At 38.8% G+C, this 20,925-nt stretch overlaps 2 protein-coding genes across 2 annotated transcripts; both read left to right on the forward strand.

Moving 5' to 3' along the window:
- The first annotated feature begins 1,703 nt into the window (after nucleotides 1-1,703).
- Nucleotides 1,704-7,732, forward strand: LOC122092289 (disease resistance protein RPS2-like). Its single transcript, XM_042662612.1, has 3 exons — nucleotides 1,704-1,815; nucleotides 5,007-6,923; nucleotides 7,005-7,732. The coding sequence occupies exons 1-3, from the start codon at nucleotides 1,704-1,706 to the stop codon at nucleotides 7,730-7,732; spliced, it is 2,757 nt and encodes a 918-aa protein (XP_042518546.1).
- Nucleotides 7,733-16,937: 9,205 nt separating this feature from the next.
- LOC122091407 (probable disease resistance protein At4g14610) lies at nucleotides 16,938-20,442 on the forward strand. Its single transcript, XM_042661331.1, has 2 exons — nucleotides 16,938-18,429; nucleotides 18,610-20,442. The coding sequence occupies exons 1-2, from the start codon at nucleotides 17,316-17,318 to the stop codon at nucleotides 20,223-20,225; spliced, it is 2,730 nt and encodes a 909-aa protein (XP_042517265.1). The 5' UTR covers nucleotides 16,938-17,315; the 3' UTR covers nucleotides 20,226-20,442.
- Nucleotides 20,443-20,925: the final 483 nt, after the last annotated feature.

Below are 20,925 nucleotides of genomic sequence, written 5' to 3' on the forward strand. Positions count from 1 at the left end.
TCTGTTTTTTTTTTTTGGATAAAAAATCAGTCCCTTGCATGATAACTTAAGATTGAGAGTTGAGACTTGAGACCATGACTCTAAAAATGGTAGGAATCCTCTGCGGTACAATAGAGGTGGCAGCATAGATCCAATGCCCTGAAAAACCTTGAGGCATGCCCCAATGTGTTGGGTTCCATGCTAGGGTGCTCCAGGTCATTGGATTTGTATTCCAGCTCTATTGAGTAACAAGAGAGTCGAATCCTTTAAAAATCAGTTCAGATCATGACTCAACTAGATCAATATTAGCTGAGATATATCCTCAATACCGATTTGATCCATATCTATTCACTGCTATATATGATAATACTAATTAAAAAAAAAAAAAAAGAATAGAAAAGAAAAGAAAAGAAAAGCATAAGTCTGTCTGATCCAGAGTATTAAAACCTTGCTTGAGACTAGTAAAGTCGTAGCAGGTGGCTGACAAGATTTTCCAGCTGCTATCAATGTAAAAGCAAAGCTTTCTTGGGCATGAATAGAGATCTAATGACCAATGGGGTTGGTAGCCTAGTGGTGAAAATGTCCTCAACCCATCACTGTTCAAGTCGACTGAGTGTGGGTTTGAGTCTTGGCATGCCCACTATCGCCCATTGGTTCAACAGAAACATTGCTTGCTATACGGGGGTTTGTCCTGGGGGCTATGATCACTACTATAGAGCACCCTTTTTTTATTACAAAAAAAAAAAAAAAAAAAAAGAATAAAAATCTAATGAAATCAATCACCTTTGTATATAACTTGTCATAAGATGTTGAGCAAGCATAGTCCACAAGTTTATGGTGTCAAAGTTTAACCAAGTGCTATGCCTTATCTCTCCTCCAAAGCTCCAACGCCCTACAATCCTAAAGAAAAACTCCATTGTCAAAAATTGATGTAGACACATCCACAGCTTGGCATTTTTAGCTATTATTTAAGGATAAAGTTTCCTACATCGGTGGCTGAATGAGCAGATGGCCCAGATGTGATCCCCTCTTTTCCCCTCTCTCGTCTCTATATTTTGGGGTAGTGCGACTAAGTAGAAAACAAATTCAGTTCGCTGTGATCTTAGGAAAATTCAGTCATTATTTAAATACTTTAGAGAGAAAAATAATACTATCTCATCACACCCCCTATGTCAGGATACAAGATTGAATGAAAAGCTTGCCCTACCCTTCCCTCTTAGTTCAATAACCTTGTGAATTCTCCCATTGGCCTGTGCTTTGGTGCAGTAACTACATGATCGTGCTTTGGTGCAGTAACTACATGATCATGAGGGATGAACTTACCCCTTCAATTATTAGTTGTGATATCATTGGATGTGTGGGGATGTATTGAGCCTCAACTCTGAGAAAGCATCATCTATGAGTATATGATATCATTGGATATGTGGGGTTAACACTCAATTAATTGAGTAGCAGCAAACAAAGTAGTGTGGAAAAAAAGGAGAGAGAGAGAGAGAGAGAGAGAGAGAGAGAGAAGTGGGCCAACACTCAAATAGTTGAGTAGCATCTAGCAACAAACAATAGTGGTGGGGAAAAGGGGCAACACTCAAATAATTGAGTAGCAACTAGCAACAAACAATAGTGGTGGGGGAAAAGGGAGAGAGAGAGAGAGAGAGAGAGAGAGAGAGAGAGAGAGCTAAGGAAAAAGGCATCACGCCACCACCCATATAGCAAAGATAGACGACATGAAAATAGAGTTAAAAAGTGCAAGAGTGAGAAGAGAGGTACCACCACCTGAAACAAGTTCAACGCAAAGGAAAAGTGAATTAACAAATGTGAATTGTGAGGAAGTTGCAGGTGAATCAGTTCCAGTCTCAAGACTCTAAACTCAATCCGTCTCTCGATGTATTAATATATGCTTGTAACCCCAGCCTGACTGATATAAACAATAGCTAGTGTGCTTGAGTTAGAAGCTTTTAAAACACCAGCTCACTATTGGAAATTTGGATAATTTATTACTCTTTTATTAAGAATTTAACCATACAAATCAGAAAATGTCAATTTCTTAACCCTTCGCTCCCTTGGAGTTGATCAGGCCAACCATAATTTTATTTTATGACTCTCTTATTCAATTGAAAGTATATGCAGAGGATCTAAACTCGTAATATCCAATTTTTTATTGTCTTCATTAGATTATGACTTCATCTCATTGCATGAAATATATATATATATATATATATCCTATGGGTGTCAATCCCAAGTCTGCACCAATTTGACCAAACTGGTACAAGGGACAAGCCCTATGGGCAGCCAATTGGACCAGCTGGTTTACATATTCAATTCGGCCTGGCACATTTAGCCCGATGGTTTACATGTATGTTTTGATTTTTTCCACATAGAACAGGGTATATATTGATATATTTTTTTTTTATTATCAATTATTCAATGTAATTATGTGTAATATCTTTCACACATTGGTTAAAAAAAAATGTAATATCTTTCCTAAATTGTTGATGATTTGATAAAATGTATTAAAGTTTCTTAAATCTAAGACAATTAAAGACCATCTTAGGTTTTATAAGTACATTACCTTGTTTAAGGCCCGATTAGCCCTATTAGAAGTAGATTGATTAAAGTCCAGAATCCGATCAAGACCAACTTATTCCTTAAATAATTAGGTCACGGTGCAAAGGTATAGTACTACCAAGCCTTGCTAGGCCCGACCGATTAACAGCCATAAAAAATTCTAACAAAAAGTTAGTAAGAGATTAGAAAAGGAGAGTCGAATCCGATGAATTTTTTTTTTTTTTTTGTTTTTTTTTTTTTTAAAGCAAAAACACTTGGTCCATTAAGATTTACCATGAAAAATACTTTAGAACAGAACAAGCTAATGTAGTGGATAAAAACAAAAGTTGATAAAGTTTTCCTTTTACAAAAACTCATTTTCCACTAAATTCCGTTGCTTCACTTAATCCCCACTTGGGTATTCTGGCCCTACAAATAGAGTAGTTGTCATAACACTGAATCTATCCATTTCCCCTTGCGGAGGAATATGATGGCAAATAGTAGCAAAATATCATACTAGAAGGCAATTTTACTGTCTCTTATCTTTTTTAGGACATCCAACAAAAATACTTTCATGGTCTATCAATGCAATTGTAAAGGACTCTTCCTCCTGTTGGTAGCAGATGACTGAACTTCACTTCAGTATTCCTATCATACAAAAGTCTTTGATACAACTATGAATTGGATTATGATACATGTCTACTAAATCCTGCAATGATATCTATACTCTATAACCAAGTTTCCATATAGGACGTGTTTTCTTACATCCATGGTTAACTGAATTCCGTCTACTATGACACATTTAGGGTGCTGAGGGTGGTAGAGGCTTCCTCCTTCGGATCCATGCAGCTCAGGAAAATTTTGTCCTAAAGAAAAACACAAGTTTCGATCAATCTATTAATCCCTTACCACCGTGTTAAAGTTCCTCAATCAAAGGTTATCCCGTTTTACTTTTCCACCTAAAGAGAGGAAAAGATATGAAGCAGAGTCAGATCCTCACATGGGCTTTGGGCCATAGGTTACGAGTTTTGACAAAACATCCCAAATATCCATGGCCCACAACCTGAATGGGACTTAATTCATGTGAAGCATCTATATTAATTTAAAATTACTTATAAAAAAAGAAAAGAAACAAAATTTGATGCTGTGGTTTTTTTTTTTAAATACTTTAAACTCATAAATGTCTTTGTAATTTCTTATTAGATATATATATATATATATATATTTTAATAAAGAATTGTTAGATCTTAATGTGGTGTGATTGTGGCCAGGGTTCAGATCCTCTTCAATGCACCTCAAGGCTATTTTAGTCATTGAATGCGCGCTGAGAGGTTAGAGCCTTTGTTAGTTAATTCGCGTTTAAAACGCCGTCCCCTTTTTTTTCCGTTTTAAACGCCGTTTGCCGAATTTTTCACAGAAAATCGGTAAAAAACAGGAACGGGACTATTTGAAGTTTTAAACGCGTTTTAAATGCATATCCGTTTTTTTGAAAGTAAAAAAACGGATATTAAAAATGGATATGCGTTTAAAACTTCAAATGAATATTATCTATATTTGTTTTTATTATTATCTAGGTATTTAGAGAATTATTGTGCCAATTTATGTCTATATATTGCCCTTTTTTTGACATCGTATTATTTGAATATAAACGTTTAAAACACGTATTGTCCGTTTTTTATTTTTTCCCGTTTTTACCGTATTTTTGACCGTCCCGTTCACGTTTTGATCCATTTAAAACATGCCCGTACCGAACAATATTTTTTTGCCATTCCCGTTTTAACTAATAGAGGTTAGAGCCTAAGGGGTTGGCCGTTGGAGAGGATCTGGACGTGGGGCCATGAGCCCATGAGATTATTTAAACTTGGAATTCGATATCATAGATATAGCATGCCTTATCTATGAAATTGTAGAAGTCACCTGGGAATAGAGTAATTGAGGGGGTTTTTTTTTTATTTTTTATTATTATTATTATTATTTTTTTAACGAGTAAGTCTACAAAGTAAAAAAATAAAATAAAATAAGTACTTATTTAAGCTTCTAACTGATCACCATGTCCTACCAGCTATTGGAGAGGATCTTCTTTTGTTCTTTCCATTTTGTTCTTACTGCCTCTTCATCGACTCTCTTTCTCCACTCGATCTACAGTTCCAAGTCTCCCATCTTCTTTCTTACGTTGCCCTTGTGTTTCTACAAGCCTTTTCATGTTTGCATTTTGAATCATTTAGCAGTTTCGATCCTCTTCATACAAAGATACATCACTCCAATTTATAGCTTTAATCTCTTCCTATTTATCATCTCCAAAAATTTCAGTCAGATCTTTGTTTCCATTTGCTCTGTGTTTATCCTTTTTCCACTTTTCAATCTTCTCATGGATTTCTTTGGGCCATTTGTAAGTGTTATTGACACATATCTTATTGTTCCCATAGCTCGACAGATAAAATAATTGAGAAACTCCAAAGAAAATTTAAATGGCTTGCAAACAGTAGTTCAAGATCTGAAAGCAAGGAGGAATGATGAGCAAAGCAGTCTAAAAGCATCAGAAAACGCTGGACAAGTGGAGACTAATGTAGCAAGCAACTGGTTCAAGGCCGTCCAAAAAATTGAACTGGAAGCCGATGTCATAAAAAAGGAGTATAATGAAAGGACGTATGCAGGGGGTTGGTGTGTGAACTGCTGGTCACTCTACAAATTGAGCAAGTGGTCTGTAGATCTTAAGCTAAAGGCTGATTATAGACTCAGTGAACAATTTGTTGTGGCAAGGCTGCCTTCTCCAAAGCCTGTGATAGAGACGCCAACTGATCCGATAATAGAGAACCAGCAATCGGCTCAATGCATGCTGCTACAGATGCTTGATTGCATAGGTGACTCTGATCCACGTTTTGGCATCATTGGAGTGTATGGTATGGGGGGAGTGGGTAAAACCACTCTGGCCAGAGAAGTAAACAATCACTTCGTAAAGGATTCTTGTTTTGAGACCGTGATAATGGTCAGGGTGTCTGCCACTCCCAACATACCTAGTATCCAAACCACAATCTGTAAGCGCCTCGGATTACCAGATAATAATGATGCTGATGCATTGTACGAAGCACTAAAGAAGAAGAAATTTCTTCTAATTTTGGATGATGAGTGGTGCAAACTAAAACTTGAGGATGTTGGAATCCCTCACCCAACTCGAAGCAAAAGAGGGAGCAAGATCCTTGTGACCAGCCGGAGTAAAGATGTGTGCACTGATATGGGTGCCAGAAAAACAATAAAAGTGCAGCCATTATCTGAAGACGAGTCGTGCGAGCTCTTCGTTGAAGTAGCTGGTGAACATGTTGGTGCCGATGGCATAAAATGCTTTGCTGAAAAACTGGTTGGAAGGTGTAAGGGTCTCCCTCTTGCAATTGTCACTGTGGGTCAGGCAATGGCTAATCGACATGGGGTTGGGGAGTGGGCAAATGCGGTAAGGGAAATGGAACTATCAGCCACAAATCTTCGAGGTATGATAGATGAAGTATTCATTCCTTTAAAATTCAGTTTTGATAGATTGGAGGATAATATGCTTAGGAGTATGTTTCTTTATTGTGCGTGCTTCCCTGAAGACCATAACATAAGCCAAGATAATATATTGGATTATTGTGTTGGAGAGGGATTGTTAGATATATTAGGTAGCCTGACAGCTGCCAAGAATAAAGGTGAGGCTCTGATAGGAAGCTTGAAAATTGCTTGCATGTTAGAAGATGGAGAGGAGAAAGATAGTGTGAGGATTCATGATGTGATGCGGGAGCTTGCATTTTGGATTACATCATCTTCGGTGTCTGATAGTAATCCCAAGTTCTTGATATGGATAGGTGAAACATTTAAAGAGGCACCGCAGGCTCATGAGTGGGTAGATGCAACAAGGTTTTCATTAAGGGATACCCAAATAAGGGAGTTACCAGAGTTGGAAGAGAAGTGCCGAAAATTAACCACTTTGCTGCTCAGGAATAATGAGAACCTCACTGCTATTCCCCCAATAAATTTCTTGCAACACATGGATAATCTCACTGTACTTGATCTTTCTAACTCAGAGAAATTGGAATATCTCCCAGATTCCTTGTCAGGTTTGGTGAATCTTCGGGTGCTTAGGTTAAGATTTTGTGAAAGATTAAGAGAATTGCCTACAGTGGGAATGCTCCCACAGCTCCAAGTTTTAGACTTGGGTTTTTGTAGTTTTGAGTTAGACCTGCAAATCATGGGAGGTAGTATGAGTAATTTAAGATACTTGGATATGGAATGGAGTGGAGTTTCAATTCCAGTGGGGGTAATTTCTCGATTGCAGAAATTGGAGGAATTGAAATTGTGTCTAGCGGATAAAATAAAATGGAGGGTGAGTGGTTTTGGCAATGATGAAAAATGGGATGGGAACCATGGAATGGGTTAGTACTGCTCATCTATTATTGATGTGGAAGAGTTGTTCCAGTTGACTTATTTAACATGCCTTTATATTTCCTTTCAAGATATCACTATTTCTGATTGGTTCAAACCTTTGGCCAACAAGATTAAGGCATTGTGGTTGGGACGTTGTAAAATCGAAAAACAAGATGCTCTACAAGCATTCAATGAATCCCAAAATCTAGACTACTTAAGAATTGAGGATTGCTCGGGTGTGACATGTGTGCCCACTCGTGTTGAACGTGAAGTTGCAATACAAAATTGTGAAGATTTGGAGGTGGAGTTGGATGGAGCGGAGGAGGATTCCTTTAAGTGGTTACACCTGAGAAGATTGCCAAAATTGAAAAGGATACGTGGTAGTCTCGCACCACTAAATTGCTTTGCTCAACTATATGGGTTACAAATAGAGGAATGCAATAGCTTGAAGATGGTCTTCACCAAGGGAATGCCACACCTCTTCAACAACTTGAATGAAATTATAGTTCAGAAATGTGAGAAAATGGAAGTAATAATTGAGGAAGAAGAAGAAGAAGCTGGTGTCATCTCACCATTCCCAAGACTAAATACATTATGGCTATTTAACCGACCAGCACTAACTGAAGTGTGCACCAATCACATCTTGTATTGTCCCCTTACAAATTGGGTGAGGGTTGAAAACTGTGAGAAGTTAAAGAAGAATCCTCTCAACATACGAAATGGAGACGGTTTACTCGTCATCGAGGAGGAGAAAAAATCTTGGAGAAAAGGCAGTAAGGTCATGGAAGAGGAAATTCAAGCATCATCATCTATGTGAGTATCACAAGAGAGAAACCAATATTATTTCTGGGTTTCTTTAAATTGATTCGCTGCTCTGTTCAGTGCTCTCATCTCATCTCATTCCATCCATCCATCTTTGTTTATGTCTATCTCGTACTGGGTGGAACCGTGGGAGAGACATCTCATTGAACTCTGCTTCCCTCCTACTTTTTAATATTTTGTTTTCTTCCTCCCCCATTGTACTCCATTCTTGAAAATGAGATCAATCAAGGCCAATATCAGTTCAATATGATATGGATGGATCTGGATCTCAAAAGAAATACCTTTGGTTTCAATTTAGAAACCATTTTTTTAATTGTTTTACCTTTCATTCATATCAATTCATATTGATCAAGAATTGGGATCGGTCAAAGATGTTATCAATGCAATATGATCTGAGCCGATCTGGGTTAGAAAGAAACACCCCTGTTTCAATTTAAAAACCATTTTTTTTTATTGTTTTACCCTTCGTCTATATTGATTCACTGAAACAATATCGATCAATAATTGAGATTGATCAAGGATGATATCAATTCAATATGATCTAAATCGATATAGATCCGAAAGAAATACCTCTGGTTTCAACTTGAAAACCTTTTTATTTTTCTTCATATTGATTCACTGATACAATATTGATCAAGACATATACCAATCCAATCCCTCAAACCATGCTCATTGGTAAAAAAAAAAAGAAAAAGAAAAAAAAGGAGAGATACAATCTGGAAGAAATCATCCGGAAAAGAGGAAACCAAGTGTGGGTATAATAAATCCCATTTAAAATTAGCATGGACAGAGGTGTAATCAGCGGGTGTTAGGATGCAGTTTCCGTTCCCCGGCTGTGAAATTTCTTGCAAGTATCAATTGGCCCAAGTCTATTGAAGAGACCACAACTAGGGGTGTCAATCATAGGCCCGGATTGGTGGGCCCATTTGAGTTCGAATCATTTAAAACCTGAATCGACCTAGCCCAATATGTTTATTAATAGATAGTTTTTGATGTAAGGGTACTACCTGATATGCGCCCAATTTTAATCATCCAATTAATAGCCCGACTCTACTCGACATGTTTAAAGTTCATTTATAATAAACCTAGAGCTCGTTTAGAACTTGTTTACTAAACCTGACACGTCTAAAGACTATTTAAACCCCAATTATAGTCCGTTTATAGTCTGATTATAACCTGGTGAAAGACCGGTACTCGACAGACCGTTTATAAATGGTACCATATTTGGCATATGAGAATCGATTACTTAAACGGGTTGATCATGGTGCAAAGTCCTACAGTGGGAAATCCGATTAAACCCAACCAAAACTGAAGAATAAATGATTTTTTTTTTTAAAACATAATTCGGCCCAAAATCAAGATCGATCACGATTAATCATAATCCGAATCCGTGGACTCTAGATTCTTTAGGGCTAAAGCATTTATACTTTCACTTGGTAATTAAGGTTGGAATGGCCTTTCACATTGTCCCTTTTTTTTTTTTTTTTTAACCAAAGGTGTCCGGGCTAGCTTACGCACACCTCAACTAATCCTTAGGGAGACTAGCACAGCAATCCACCACCATGATTTCCACTTAAATCGCAGCTTACGCACCTCTACTAATCCTTGGGGAGACTAGCACAGCAACCCACCGCCATGATCTCCACTTAAATTGCAGATGCACAGATGGGGAATTGAACCTGAGACCATGCGCCTAATCCACACAATCCCCAGTTCACCCTAACCATCTAGGCAACCCAATACAATTCCTAATTCGCCCTAACCATCTGAGCAACCCACTGGTGGGTACAGAATAAAGCCTTTAGCATTGTCAGTCTCAATTATATATACATTACTTTCATGTGGTGTTACTGAATGACTTTTGATGAAATTGTGTAAATTCTTTTTTTTTTTTCGAAAATAAAATTAAAAATTTAAGAAAATCTTTGCTTTCCGATTTCTAAGGCCAATCAGATTCCGGGTTTTTAAACTTCTACCGGTACCTAAGAACATAAACACGGATATTGTCATAGGATCTTGACATAAACATGTATACGGTTGCCCCCTTGGGCCAATGCCATATGGTAGATCCCCAGTTCAATACCATTCAATCCACGGACCAGAAAATGCTGTGACATATATTGAATGACTGGGAACCAAATCTATCGCTTTCCTCGTTTTTTTTTTTTTTCAAAAAATACCCATGAGGGAGAGAATTTATGCAGCTGGAAAGATCCAAGAGAGGGTAGTTTGAAGCCCATATTGAAATAAATATTTAGATATCTACTTCCAATTGAGAAAAGGTCAGACTCAAAACTAAGTTTGGCCTAACATCCAAATTCTCCAGTTCAATACCTTTGACGTAGATGAAGTAAAAGTTTTCTCAACTTCTCTTTCTATATTTTGGATTTCATTTGAAAAAAAAAAAAATCTTCTTTGTCTTTAAACGTCTGTCAATAAGATGATGTTTTTACTCTTTCTTTCATTTTAGGTTTTCCCGGGCATCTTTTTTCTTTCCTTAAGCTAATACAAGGGGTGGCACCTAAAACGTACGTGCAAATGGACCTACATGTAAGGGATCTCAACTCCTCATTCATGGGCTTCGCATTAAACTCTACATTCCTACAGATACGGAGCTTTCTTCATATTTGTATTTACTCCAAAATATTGCATTGTGAGGTTATCAGTATGGAGAGTGGATCAGATTCTCGTATGAAAACCATTCTTGTACGGGAATGATCTACACAAATGGAATCCACCCAAGGAAAAATCCTATGGTGAATTCCATCTGCGTGGATCAGATCCTATGAGAACCTAATCCACACTCAACACTATGATCACACAAAAAAGATCAGTAGTTGATGCTGGGGTTCTACCAAGGTTTCGAAAATTGAAAACGGATCTGTCTAAGCAGCGCATTCGGATTAGGCCCACAGTTCACAGCCCACAGTCCACAGTCACCTTAAGTCATAACTCACAATAAACTAATGCTTTGAATTCTACTAGAATCCGTTGGATTTGAGATACTAGATTTAGTGAGTCCTTCCATTGATGCCAATCTGACGACTTACTCTAATTCTAACTTTATGGAAGAGATGCATGTACGCTTGACCTTGTCTGATCTATCGACGAACTATGCTTGATCTGCAGAGATGAACAGATCATTGTCTTCAAATCTGATCATAAGCCATTTTCATAGCTCTGAGAATAGGCCTGCCTTGCTGGAATGGCATCCTCCTCACAAGCGCCTCAAGACTTGAGCTCGGGCTCGGGCTCGGGCTCGGGCTCGGGCTCGTAGACAGCATTTCCATAGCTCTAAGAATTCTACGGACTTTGTTTCTGAAAGGGTGTGGGCGGCTGCCCTTCATCAGCCCCCACGGGGTCCATGAGCCTTCTTTGTTGGAAATGTCAAGGGTGCGGTCGGCCCTTGACAGTCCAATATCTGAGCAAACTTAATTGTTATCCATAGGCATGCTATGGTGGCTTCATACCACACTCCAATTCGGTATGTTTTTTACCTAAATCAAAACCTAATCAAATGCGATTTTACTTTGAATCTAAGTGGACTGACAACCCAGATTTGAGCCATGTGGTCTCTCAAGCATGGAACACTCCTTGTATTGGGTCAGCATCATTTAGACTTTTTCAAAAAATCAAAGCATGAGGGTCTGGTCTTCAGGTTTGGAGTTCTAAGACTTTTAAAAATACCAGAAAGGAAATAGATCATCTTTCTCATGATCTGGAAAATATCCAGCAACCCCCCCAACGTACTTCCCTCCAAGAGGAAGAAATAAAAATCAGAGGGCTATTGGAAATTGCTTTAAAAGAGGAAGAGTAATATTGGGCTCAACGGTCAAGAGTTCAATGGCTTAAGGAAGGGGATAAAAATATTTTTTTCTTTCACATGGCTGCGGTGAGGTGTAGACAATTTAACTATATCTCTAAACTTCGGAACAATAGAGGTGAATGGGTTTCATCTGGTTCAAGTTTGGAAATCTTGCAACATGATGGTCTATAATTCAATGGACCCGGATCTTGCTAGCACTATGGCATGTATTTCTGCATCTATTCATGAGGGTCACATTTGTTGTGCTGCAAGAAATTCAAGTTCTCTACCTGTTGTTCTTGTTCTTCAGCCTTTAAATGCTCCGGTTATTCGCTTTGTTACTTCTTCTGGTGGTGCTTGGTGTGCTTTGGACAAGCTGGGAGGTCGGGGAGTGGTGATCAGATCCCACTTGGGATCCTTTATTGCTGCCAAATGCAAGCCTGGACCGAGCTTTTCTGCAGCTTATATGGAAGCTGAGGCTCTTCGTGATGGAATTCCACTTGCTCATGCTTTGTCACTATCTGTGGTTGTTCTTCTTAGTGACTGTCAAACTGTAATTAGAGGCTTATCTTGTGTTTCTTCGTCCCTTGATTGGGCTACTAGGCTAGTTGTTGAGGATGTTGTTTCTCTTGTATCTTCTTTTAGCTTCGTTTCCTTCCGTTTTGTTCCTCGCTAGAACAATAGGGAGGCGCATGTCCTAGGTCGTGGTGCTTCTATCCTGGGAGTTTCTCGGACTTGGATTTCTGATCCTCCTTTATGTCTTGTAAAGCTCCTTATGGGAGGAATTTCTCCTCTCTTGACTTTCTCTAATAAATTGGTTCTTTCGATTAAAAAAAGGGAAATCTGATCATAAGGACCGTTTCAACTTGGGTAGCTAAAGGAGCAAGAAGGTTGGGCTGGGCGGGTTTTATTAACACCTCACCTCAACTTAGGCCCGGCCTAACCTTGGCAATACCTTTTTCTCTTCTAGCTAAAAAAAATATATATATATCCAAAACCTTGGCAATAAGCATCGGCCTTGTTTTGGGGATGACAAATATATGATATGGAGCATGCTCAGGTAGATGGTAGTATAATTTTTATACCCACTGTGAATGAAAATGAAGGGCTTCAGATGGGTGCAGGAGGGTAATTTTTGGGAGAATGCTAACACCTTATAAGGGTTTGAGAACCCTAGAATCGTGTGATGAACCTTCCTATGTGATGAATGAAAACTTTCTCCTTTTTTTTTTTCCCTTCTTTTTTTGTTGTAAAAGTTGGGATTACTCTAAGGAGTAAGGACCGAGTTTTCCTTCACTCCTTCACCAGGCCAATCGATAATGTTGAATGGCCAAAAGGAGGATAGTTTCAACGTCATCAACAAGGATGGGAGTTTATTCATTACCCAAGAGTCTAATCAATCCTCCGTTTTTATTGGTAAATAATCAATTCCTCGCATGATAACTTGAGATTGAGACTTGAGACTTGTGATCATGGTTTTAAAAATGGGCGGGGATCCTCTATTGCGCAATAGAGGCGGCAATGCAAATTCAATGCCCTGAAGCACCTCGAGGCGTGCCCATATGTTGGGTTCTGTGACGGGGCGCTCCAGGGCATTGGATTTGTGTTGCCGCCTCTATTGCGCAACAAAAGAATTGAATCTTTTCGAATGGGATCAATATTGGTCGAGACCGATCCTCAATACCGAATCATTCCAGACTGATCCACTGGTAAGATATATTGTAAAAAAAAAAAAAAGGGTAAATCTGTCTAATCCAGAGTATTAAAACCTTGCTTGAAACTACTAAAGTCCTAACTTTCCCGTAATAGCTGGAGGTTGCAACCAATGCGCTATGTATTAGATTCACACAAGCTTCTCAAGTTGCTATCATTATAAATGCAAAGCTTTCTAGAACTGATGAAATAAATTACCTCTGTATATAGTTGTCATGAGATGGTTGAGGAGCAAGCATAGTCCACAAGTTTAGGGGGTCAAAGTTTAATGGAGTGCTAAATTCCAAGAAGGCCTTATCCCTCTTCCAAGGCCCCAAGGCCCCAAGGCCTCACAATCCTATAGCAAAACTCTATTGTCAAAACTTATGCAGACATATCCACAGCTTGGCCTTTTTAGCTATTGTTTAAGGATAAAGTTTTCCTACAACGGTGGCTGAATGAGGAGATGGCCCACTCCCATCCCCTCTATATCTTGGGGCCGTGAGACTACGCAGGGAATAAATTCTTGTTCACGGTGGTCTTAGGAAAATTCGATTATTGTTTAAAGTACTTTCAGAAAAAAAAAAATGCTATCTGATCACACCCCCTACAATTAGATACAAGACTGAAATAAGAGACTGTGCTCCCCTCCTCTTCCTTGGTGTCAATACCTTGGACTCTCCCACTGGCCTATGTTTTGATGTCGTAATTACATGATTTATTTTCTTTTTCTTTTTTTTGGATAATTTACAGCGTCACCCCCGAGAGAATGCCACTATTAGAGAGACACACCCTGCATAATACCAAATTATACTCATACCCCTTACCGTTAGTCTCTGTTACGGAACATATGTTATATGGTAATGTCAGCTGGTGTATTTTTTTATAAACACCAAGATACCCTTATAAAAGGTAAAGTACCTGATATACCCTTCCTCTCCTCTCCAATGCTGCTTCCAATAATTTTGTAATTGATCTGCAAGACATCCTCTAGAGGTTTACAATCGAAAACATCTGTAAAATTGCTTTTGGGTATGACCCGGCGACACTGTCACCATCATTCCCACAGCCAAGGTCTGAATTCATCGAGACATTCGAAGTTGCAACCCAGTTGAGCAGTGAGAGGTTTCCTTCACTACATATTCCCACCCTTTTGGAAGCTTAAACAAGGACCCAACATTGGCTCCGAGAGAATCCTATGAAAAGAATACGCAACAGTCCATCAATTCACAGCAAAGATCATGAGAGAAAAGAGAAGAGAACTCTAAGAGAAACTTTCACTAGAAACACAAGACCTGCTCTCAAGAATCTTAAACTCTGGCCATTCTGATGAGCGTTTTGTTACAAATATGGTGATCAACTTTATCTTAGATAGATGCCATATCTACGGATCAGGGGCGTTCACGTACATTCACATACGTGAACATTCACTGCTCTCGATTACGATGATTTACCCATGCAGTGATCTGCGAAACCATGAAGTTGTATCCACGGGTCCCGAATGACACTAAATTCGCAGCCGCCGATAATTATCTATTGGACAGTACCTTTGTGAAGATTAGGGATATTGAGGGACTTGAGTAAAATATGATTTGATCATGTGTTAATCAAAAAGGTAAAATTATCATTTCAAATCCTCTTAGAGGTTGGTAAAGTTACCCCTTCAATTATTAGCTGTGTGTGGATTTACGAAAAAAAAAACAGTGGGATGCATTGAGTCGCAACTCGAAGAAAGCAACATCTATGAGTATATGTTGTCCCAACACTCGGAATAATTGAGTAGCAACTAACGACTGACAATAGTGGTGGGAAAAGGAGGGAGAGAGAAAGAGAGAGAGAGGGGTGGGGGCAACACTCAAATAATTGATTAGCAACTACCAACAAACAATAGGACAGGAAAAATTGTATCATTTGTTCTGTTTCAGCTTATGGTTTGAACGAGGCACATATATACTTTAATACAAGTTCTTCGATGCTAAGGACATCCCCCCGAAGAGTTGGAGATTTCATGATATTTCTAATTGACTGTCTTGTGTTTCTAATAAATTGTTTAATAGTTGACGTGCTAAATCTTATTCAGAATAGAGCTGGTTTAGATCGATTCTAACCAAATGATTATGATGGGAGAAAAGGAGGGACATAGAGAGAGAGAGAAGGGGGGGGGGGGGGGGACACTCAAATAATTGAGTAGCAAAATTAACTATAGTGGTGGAGAGAGAGGTGGGGGCAATACTCAAGGAAGTGAGTAACAACTACCACCTAACAATAGTGATGGAAAAAAAAAAAAAAGGAGAAAGGAGAGAGAGAGAGAGGTGGGGGCAACACTCAAATAATTGAGTACCAACGACCAACTAACATTAATGGTGAGGAAAAGGAGGGGGAGAGGGAGAGGGAGAGAGAGAGGAAACAGATCTCCTTGGATATTTTATGACTATCTTATTAAGAATTTAACCATACAGATCAGCAAATGTCAGATCCCTTTGGAGTTTAGGAGAATGACTTATCTGCTTTATCTATCCATCCCTTGCCACCATATTAAAGTTCTTCAATTAAAAGCTATCACGTTTTACTTTTCCTCCAAAAGCAGAGGAAAAGATACGAATTACAGACAGACTCACATGGGCAATGGGGCCATTGGTTATGACAAAACATCACCTATCTGCTTTATCTATCCATCACTTACCACTATATTAAAATTCTTCAATTAAAAGCTATCACGTTTCACTTTTCCTCCAAAAGCAGAGGAAAAGATACGAATTACAGACAGAGACTCACATGGGCACTGGGGCCATACTCACATGGGCAATGGAGCCATTGGTTATGACAAAACATCACCTATCTGCTTCATCTACCTATCCCTTACCACTATATTAAAGTTCTTCAATTTAAAGCTGTCACGTTTTACTTTTCACAGTCAGAGACTCACATGGGCAATGGGGCCATTGGTAATGACAAAACATCTCATATATCCATGATCCACAGCCTGAATGGGACTTCATTCATGTGAAGCATATATTTTAATTTAAAATTATTTATCAGAAAAAAAAGAAAAAAAAAAAATTGGTTCTCTAAGACTCATGAATGTCTCCTTAATTTATAATTAGATTTTTTATTTGGTAAGAATCGTTAGAACTTATTGTGGTGTGGTTGGAGTCAGGGTCCAGATCCTAGTTAGTTTATTCGCGTTTAAAACGACGTTCCATATTTTTGCCGTTTTAAACGTCGTTTGTCGAATTTTTCACAGAAAGTCAGTAAAAAACGGGAATGGAGCTATTTTAAATTTTTTTGCCATTTTAAACGCCGTACCATTTTTTTGACAGTAAAAAAATAGATTTTAAAAAATATAAATGTTTTAAAATAGAAACGTTTAAAATGGGACTATTTATTTTGATTGTTATCTAGGTATTTAGAGAATTATTATGCCAATTTATATCTATATATTGCCCTTTTTTTGACACCGTATTATTTAAATATAAACGTTTAAAACACGTATCATTCGTTTTTTATTTTTCTTATTTTTACTGTATTTAACCGTATTTTTGACCGTCCTGTTCATGTTTTGATCCGTTTAAAACATACCCGTACCAAACAATATTTTTTTATCGTTCCCGTTTTAACTAACAGAGGTCCAGATTCTCTTCAATGCACCCCCATTTAAGCCATCAAATAGGCCCATAAAATTATTTAAATTTGGAATTTGAGAGCATAGAAATACATTCCAATGAAATTGTAGAAGTCACTTCTAACTGATCATCACCATGTCCTAGCTAGCTATTGGCCTCTCTCTCTCTCTTTTTCTCTCTCAAGTCGTTCACTTTCATCATCTTTTGTTCTTTCCATTTTCTCTTACGGCCTCTTCATCGACCCCTTTCTCGACTCGATCTACAGCTCCAATTCTCCCATCTTCATTCATAAATTGTCCTAGTGTTTCTACAAGCCTTTTTATGTGGATATATACACCGCTCCAATTCTCCCATCTTCATTCATAAATCTCTTCTTATATATTATCTCCAAAAATTTTCAGTCAGATCTTTGTTTCCATTTGCTCCGTTTTATCTTTTTCCCACATTTCCATCTTCTCATGGATTTCGTTAGCCCATTTGTAAGTGTTATTGACACATATCTTATTGCTCCCATTTCTGGACGGGTAAAATATTTGAGAAGCTCCAAAGAAAATTTAAATGGATTGCAAACAGTAGTTCAAGATCTGAAAGCAAGGAGAAATGATGAGCAAAGCAGTCTAAAAGCATCAGAAAACGCTGGACAAGTGGAGACTAATGTAGCAAGCAACTGGTTCAAGGCCGTCCAAGAAATCGAACTGGAAGCCGATGTCATAGAAAAGGAGTATAATGAAGGGACGTGTGCAGGGGGTTGGTGTGTGAACTGCTTCTCACTCTACAAATTGAGCAAGAGGTCTGTAGATCTTAAGCTAAAGGCTGATCATAGACTCATCGAACAGTTTGTTGTGGCAAGGGTGTCTTCTCCAAAGCCTGTGATAGAGATGCCAACTGAGCCAATAATTGAGAACCAGCCATCGGCTCAACGCATGCTGAAACAGATGCTTGACTGCATAGGTGACCCTGATCCACGTTTGGGCATCATTGGAGTGTATGGTATGGGGGGAGTGGGTAAAACCACTCTGGCCAGAGCAGTAAACAATCACTTCGAAAAGAATTCTTGTTTTGAGACCGTGATAATGGTCACAGTGTCTTCCACTCCCAACATACCTAGTATCCAAAGCAGTATCGGCAAGCGCCTCCGATTAACAGATAATAATGATGCTGATGCATTGTCCGAAGCCCTAAAGAAGAAGAAATTTCTTCTAATTTTGGATGATATGTGGTGCAAATTAAAGTTGGAGGATGTTGGAATCCCTCACCCAACTCGAAGCAACAAAGGGAGTAAGATCCTTGTGACCAGCCGGAGTAAAGATGTGTCAACTGATATGGGTGCCAGAAAAACAATAAAAGTGCAGCCATTATCTGAAGACGAGTCATGGGAGCTATTTGTTGAAGTAGCTGGTGAAGATGTTGGTGCCGATGGCATAAAGTGCTTTGCCGAAAAACTGATTGGAAGGTGTAAGGGTCTCCCTCTTGCAATTGTCACTGTGGGTCATGCAATGGCAAATCGACATGGGGTTGGAGAGTGGGCAAATGCCGTCAGAGAAATGGAACTGTCAGCCACAAATCTTCGAGGTATGAGAGATGAAGTATTCATTCCATTAAAATTCAGTTTTGATAGATTGGAGGATAATATGCTTAAGAGTCTGTTTCTTTATTGTGCCTCCTTCCCTGATGACCATAACATAAACGAAAATGATATATTATTTTATTGTGTTGGAGAGAGATTGTTTGATAGATTTGATAGATTGACAGCTGTCAAGAATAAAGGTGAGGCTCTGATAGGAAGCTTCAAAATCGCTTGCATGTTAGAAGATGGAGAGCTCAAAGGCTGTGTGAGGATGCATGATGTGATGCGGGAGCTTGCACTTTGGATTACATCTTCAGTGTCTGATAGTAATCCCAAGTTGTTGATAAGGACAGGTGAAACATTTAAAGAGGCACCACAAGCTCATGAGTGGGTAGATGCAACAAGGATTTCTGTAATGGATACCCAAATCAGGGAGTTGCCAGAGTTGGGAGAGAAGTGCCAAAAATTAACCACTATGCTTCTCCGTAATAATTACAACCTCACTGCTATTCCCCCAACAAATTTCTGGCAACACATGGATAATCTTAGTGTACTTGATCTTTTTCAGTTAGAGAAGTTGGAATATCTCCCAGATTCCTTGTCATGTTTGGTGAATCTTCGGGTGCTTAGGCTACATATGTGCAAAAGGTTGAGAGCATTGCCTTTGCCTGTACTAGGTATGCTCAGACAACTCCAAATTTTAGATTTGGGTTGGTGTTCTGAGTTGGACCAGCAAATCCTCGGAGGATCTGAATGCGAGAGAGGTGTAAGTAATTTAAGATACTTGGATGTGAAATTTTCCAAAGTTTCTATTCCAGCTGGGGTAATTTCTGGTTTGTACAATTTGGAGGAATTAAGATTTTATGCATCCAATAAAATAAAATGGAGAGTGAATTCTGGTGAAGAAGATGAAAAAATGGATGGGAGTGAGTCTACTAGTGGTGAGTCCATCATTGATGTGAGGGAGTTGTCCTGCTTGACTTATTTAACAACTCTTTCCATTTCATTTGAAGATATCATTATTTCTGATTGGTTCAAACCTTTGGCCAACAAGATTGTTGACTTGAGTCTGAATCATTGCACAGTCGAAAAACAAGATGCTCTAGAAGCTCTCAACCTCGATAAATCCCAAATTCTATGGCAGTTAATAATTGAGGATTGCCCAGGTTTGTCATGTGTGCACATTGCTTCTGTATTAACTGTAATTAGAAACTGTGAAGACTTGGAGGTGTTGTTGGATCGTCAGGATGTCTACCCCAACCAATATTTCCTTCACGCGTTACACCTAGAAGGATTGCCAAAATTGAGAAGGACATGGGTTAGTATCGAACCAGGAAATTGCTTTGGTCGACTATCATTGATAGTAATTGAGAAATGTAATAGCTTGAAGATGGTCTTCACGGAGGAAATGCCATGCCTGTTTAACAACTTGAAGGAAATTAGAGTTGGGTACTGTGTGCGGTTGGAAGTACTTATTGAAGCAGAGGAAGAGAAAGAGAAAGAAGAAGAAGAAGAAATTGGGGAGGAGTTGGAAGGGATTAGTAAAATTAATGGAGGAATCATCTCACTGTTCCCAAGGCTGGAGGTTTTAAAGCTGGAAGACCTACCAATGTTATCTGGAGTGTGCACTGATCACATGTTGCATTGCCCCCTTATAAGAGAAGTGAAGGTGAGTAACTGTCCCAGGTTGAAGAAGGATCCTCTCGGCATACGAAACAAGGATGGGCCACTTGTAATAGAGGGTGAACAGTGGAGAAGAGGCAATAAGGTCATGGAAGAGGAAATTCAAGGTTCCCAGTGAGCGAAACAATTCTGGATAGAGTACCACAGGTCTTCTTCATTCACTTCTCATATCTGTGCTCTTACATCACTCTCTCTCTCCCAGTATTATTATTATTATTTTTTTTTTTTAAATTCAATTGTTCATGTTGGTCTCTGACGCTTCTATAATTACTGTAATGGGTGATGGTTAGAAAGTTTCTATTATTGTGGGGCATAATTAATTATCAGGTTAGTCACTTTGGGAGTCTCTATAGATAAATCAGTACGGTCCATCATAAATAAGATAAGTCGACTTAACTTATTGTGGAAGTGATGTTACGATTGAGACAATTAGGGGTGCAACATGCCGGGTTGGGTTAACTCGGCTGGGTTTCTTAAAACCCTAGCTCAACCCTGAGTCCCCTTAACTAGGCCCAAACCTGCCTTGACCCTCACTCGGGCCGCAAAACTTCAGCACATGCCCAACTCTTCAGGCTTTAGCCCAACCCTTACCCGCCCTGATTGGTCATGATTTTTCAGGGTCTGATCAGGGTGACCCTGATTGACCCAGACCCTAAGCCTAACCTTGGTTTGCCATTAAGGGCTGGGTATACCCTTATTTTGTTTTTAGAGAGATATATTTTTTTTTTTGGGTAAAAAAAAAAACAAGAGAGATCGGTGAGAAGATATATTAAGGGTTTTGAGGTGTCAATGACTCAATGTCGAACAATATCTAAAAT

Source organism: Macadamia integrifolia, chromosome 10, assembly GCF_013358625.1.
Source record: "Macadamia integrifolia cultivar HAES 741 chromosome 10, SCU_Mint_v3, whole genome shotgun sequence".
Classification (NCBI taxonomy): Eukaryota; Viridiplantae; Streptophyta; class Magnoliopsida; order Proteales; family Proteaceae; genus Macadamia; species Macadamia integrifolia.

Bases quoted from the DNA above. Each gene is read 5' to 3' on its own strand.
- LOC122092289 (XM_042662612.1), top strand. From the start codon at position 1,704: ATGAAAATAGAGTTAAAAAGTGCAAGAGTGAGAAGAGAGGTACCACCA. The intron at 1,816-5,006 runs GTGAATCAGTTC...GCTTGCAAACAG, and splicing joins GAATTGTGAGGAAGTTGCAG to TAGTTCAAGATCTGAAAGCA. The intron at 6,924-7,004 runs GTTAGTACTGCT...TTTCCTTTCAAG, and splicing joins GGATGGGAACCATGGAATGG to ATATCACTATTTCTGATTGG.
- LOC122091407 (XM_042661331.1), top strand. From the start codon at position 17,316: ATGGATTTCGTTAGCCCATTTGTAAGTGTTATTGACACATATCTTATT. The intron at 18,430-18,609 runs GTATGAGAGATG...ATAGATTGACAG, and splicing joins GTCAGCCACAAATCTTCGAG to CTGTCAAGAATAAAGGTGAG.